The sequence below is a fragment of the Otolemur garnettii genome, unplaced genomic scaffold (genome assembly GCF_000181295.1).
Source record: "Otolemur garnettii isolate 467f Iridium unplaced genomic scaffold, OtoGar3 scaffold00082, whole genome shotgun sequence".
In the NCBI taxonomy this organism is placed as follows: domain Eukaryota; kingdom Metazoa; phylum Chordata; class Mammalia; order Primates; family Galagidae; genus Otolemur; species Otolemur garnettii.
Window position 1 is genome coordinate 4,222,858 of NW_003852477.1, and position 3,054 is coordinate 4,225,911.

The 3,054-nt window shown below is 50.6% G+C and overlaps 1 protein-coding gene across 1 annotated transcript in view; it reads right to left on the reverse strand.

Annotated features, from left to right (window-relative positions):
• Positions 1-3,054, reverse strand: part of CCDC13 (coiled-coil domain containing 13) — a 48,620-nt gene that overhangs the window by 36,155 nt on the left and 9,411 nt on the right. The window contains exons 3-4 of the mRNA XM_012807995.1: positions 2,081-2,223; positions 1,442-1,531 (exon numbers count right to left, since the gene is read on the reverse strand). Of these exons, the coding sequence (XP_012663449.1) occupies positions 1,442-1,531; positions 2,081-2,223 (233 nt within the window). The remainder of the gene's footprint in view (positions 1-1,441; positions 1,532-2,080; positions 2,224-3,054) is intronic.

Genomic DNA, 3,054 nt, shown 5'->3' on the forward strand with positions numbered 1-3,054 from the left:
GAGCTGCCTCCCTCTGTGACCTCAGAGCCCTGTGGCTGTCTCTGAAGGCCCTGTCCATATCCTTCCTTCAGATGGCTACTCATCTCCCCTCTCGGGCTCCCTAAGGACAGAGATCTGTGTCATGGGTCTCAGAAAATCCCAATAGGCTCCACAAGTGACTAAACAAGGGCTTTCCCATGCATGGTGGCTCTAGTTAAGGACAGGGAAATGCTCAACGCTCTGAAGAAGCCAAGGGCAGCTTAACAATGCCCCTCAGAGCCCAGAAAGGCCCCAAGAGCAGCCCCAGTAATGAGACAGGTTCACATGAAACTGGCCTTAAAGAGACATCATCACCCTGGAACCCCAGAGGCCCTCACTGCACATGGAGAACTGAATTCTCCTCAAGACAGGCAAGGGGAGGGGGCCTGATCCTGAGCTGTGGGCAATGGGGAGATGGGGCTGGAAAAGGAGCACTGAACTGGGAGTCCCGGGGCTTGGGTCCCTCTGTCACCAACTGGCCTGGCTTCCCAAAAAAAACCCTGACAATACCTCTTGGGATGTTCTTGAGACTCTGATGCTGTTTATTGTCTGGCTTGGGGACACACCAACCGGCTAGGTCAGAATGCCTTCCTTTCATGAAGCTGCCTCCCCATCTCCCAGGTTTCATGGGCTGCTCACTGGTTTAGTAAAATGGGCTCTGAGTAGTAAGTTTCCATTCCCAGTAGTCACTTTACTCTGTGGACGTGGAGCTCCACCAAAGGAAGACTCTTCACAATACGAAGTGCCTGGCTCGGCGCCTGTGGCTCAAGTAGCTAAGGCGCCAGCCACATACACCTAAGGTGGCGGGTTCCAATCCAGCTCGGGCCCGCCAAACAACGACAGCTGCAACCAAAAAATAGCCAGGCATTGTGGTGGGCACCTGTGGTCCCAGCTACTTGGGAGGCTGAGGCAGGAGACTCGCTTGAGCCCAGGAGTTGGAGGTTGCTGTGAGCTGTGGTGCCACGGAACTCTACCCAGGGGGACAGCGTGAGGCTCTGTCTCAAAAAAAAAAAAAAAAAAAATGAAGTGCCCCATAAAGAACAGGGCTCACAGGGCAGTAGTGAGCTCCTTGTCACTGAGGTAAGGTGGAAGCTGGATGTCTCGCTGACAGCCTGCCAGTTAAACCAGCCTCCTCACTTGGTTCTGAAGTTCTAGGGTTCCAGGATTCTTGGGCTCCTCCCAGCTTCCAACTTTGAGGATTGAAGCAGAACTAGACCCTCCCTGGCTTCCACTAGGGCATTCCTGGCCTTAGGACACAAAGATGGTGCTGTTCCCTGTTCTGAGGGTGCTATGATGGGAGACGATGGGCCTCTGACTCAGCAGTGGGGTGGGGGTGGATGACGGGCAGAGGTACCTACACTCCCACAGAGGAGGGGAGGCCTAGGCTTCTCACAGACTTCCCAGCACCGAAGAGAATTCATACCAAGGTTCTGTCTCCCATCTGGGCTCTCGGTGGCTTGGCTCCTGTGTTGGTGGCCCCCTTGGCTGGCAGCCTGGCCAGAGCTGTCTGCAGCTGAAAAAGCAAATCTTGTGCTTAATATTTAATTCTGCTCAGCAATTGACCAGCACAAGGGAAGTGCTCTGGTGCTGTGGGTGTGTGGTTACCTATCATGGTGGTGTGTCCTTTTATTTACTTTAAGATCACTAATGGAAGAATTTTCCTTTATAGACTGTTCTGGGATGGGAGAGGGTTTCATTGTCAGTCCCACTCTCCAACTGCACTGTAAGAGCAGCCCAAGGATTCACTAACAGTTTAATAAATAATGCTGTAGCCATAATCTGTCTCCTGGAGTCCTAACAACAGCCTAGGAGTTGGAAAATAAAGGAATTATGCATTTTAGGTTACAGGGGAAGAGACAGCGTCAGAGAAACTGAGAGGCTTAATGGAGGGCAACAGAACTGAATCTGAAATCCAGTGTCTCCACACACTATGTGACTTGAGAAAGCTTCTTAGCCTTCCAGCCTCAGCGTGTCCAGCTACATAAGGAGACTCTAGGCAGGTTCCTTCTGGAAGAAGGAGTCCTGGAGTCCCTTCCAGAGGAAGAATGACCAAGGCCCTCACTTCCCCCTCCAGCTCCTGGATGCGATTGGTCAGCTGCTTCATTCTGGTTTTTGTACTCTCTGACTCTGCCACCAGCACTCGGTTCTTTTTTGACAGCTCGACAATTTTGGTGGCAACCAAATCACCAGCCATACCAGCTGTCCCTAAAATGAAAGAAACACTGAGGTCAATTACAAACACAGGCCCACATATCACACTCATGCCCATGCTACCAATAGCACTGGGGATTTACAAGCTAAAGCTGCTTGGTGTAGACACTCAGGAAGGGGCAGAGGCACAGGAGAGTCGCCATACACCTAGGATCCCTGGGACTCAACTCTGATGAGTAGAAATGCAGCTACTCAGAGGTTTAATATGTTCTAGGAACATTATAAAACCAGAAAGCAGACTTTTAATTCAGTGGGAGGCAGGTTTAATGCTCCAATGCTTCATGCCATCCCCAGGGATAGGGTTACATATCCTACACCCTTTCATTTTGCTGTGCCCTCCAGTGAGTAGGGTGTAGGCCCCTCAACCTTTCTATGCCTGCCCGACTCTGGGCTCAGCCTTGTGACTTGCTTTGGCCAATGTCATGCTAACAGATAAAGTACAGGTAGGGGCTTGAAAAGCACCTGTGCAGTTAAACCCATTGTGTTTGCGCATGCCCTTTCCACAAGAAGCACATATCCAGGGCAGCTGGCTGAAAGAAGGAAGAAGGGGTGAGGAGGGAGGAGGGAAGAAGAGCAGGGAGGAGGCGGAGGAACAAAGCTGAACCACCCCAGCCAAGCCTGCCCTTCATTAGCCAATCTCCAATCATCCCCCAGATATTTAAGCAAACTAAATGCTTATTGCTGAATGCTGCCGAGATTATGCAGCTGTTTCCTATAGAGAAGTTTGTGGTAACACCTAGCCAATGAAAATGAATACATTCATTTAGCAAATACTTACTAAATTTCTACCAACTGCTGGACATTCTCAGTGTTAGGAATTCAGTG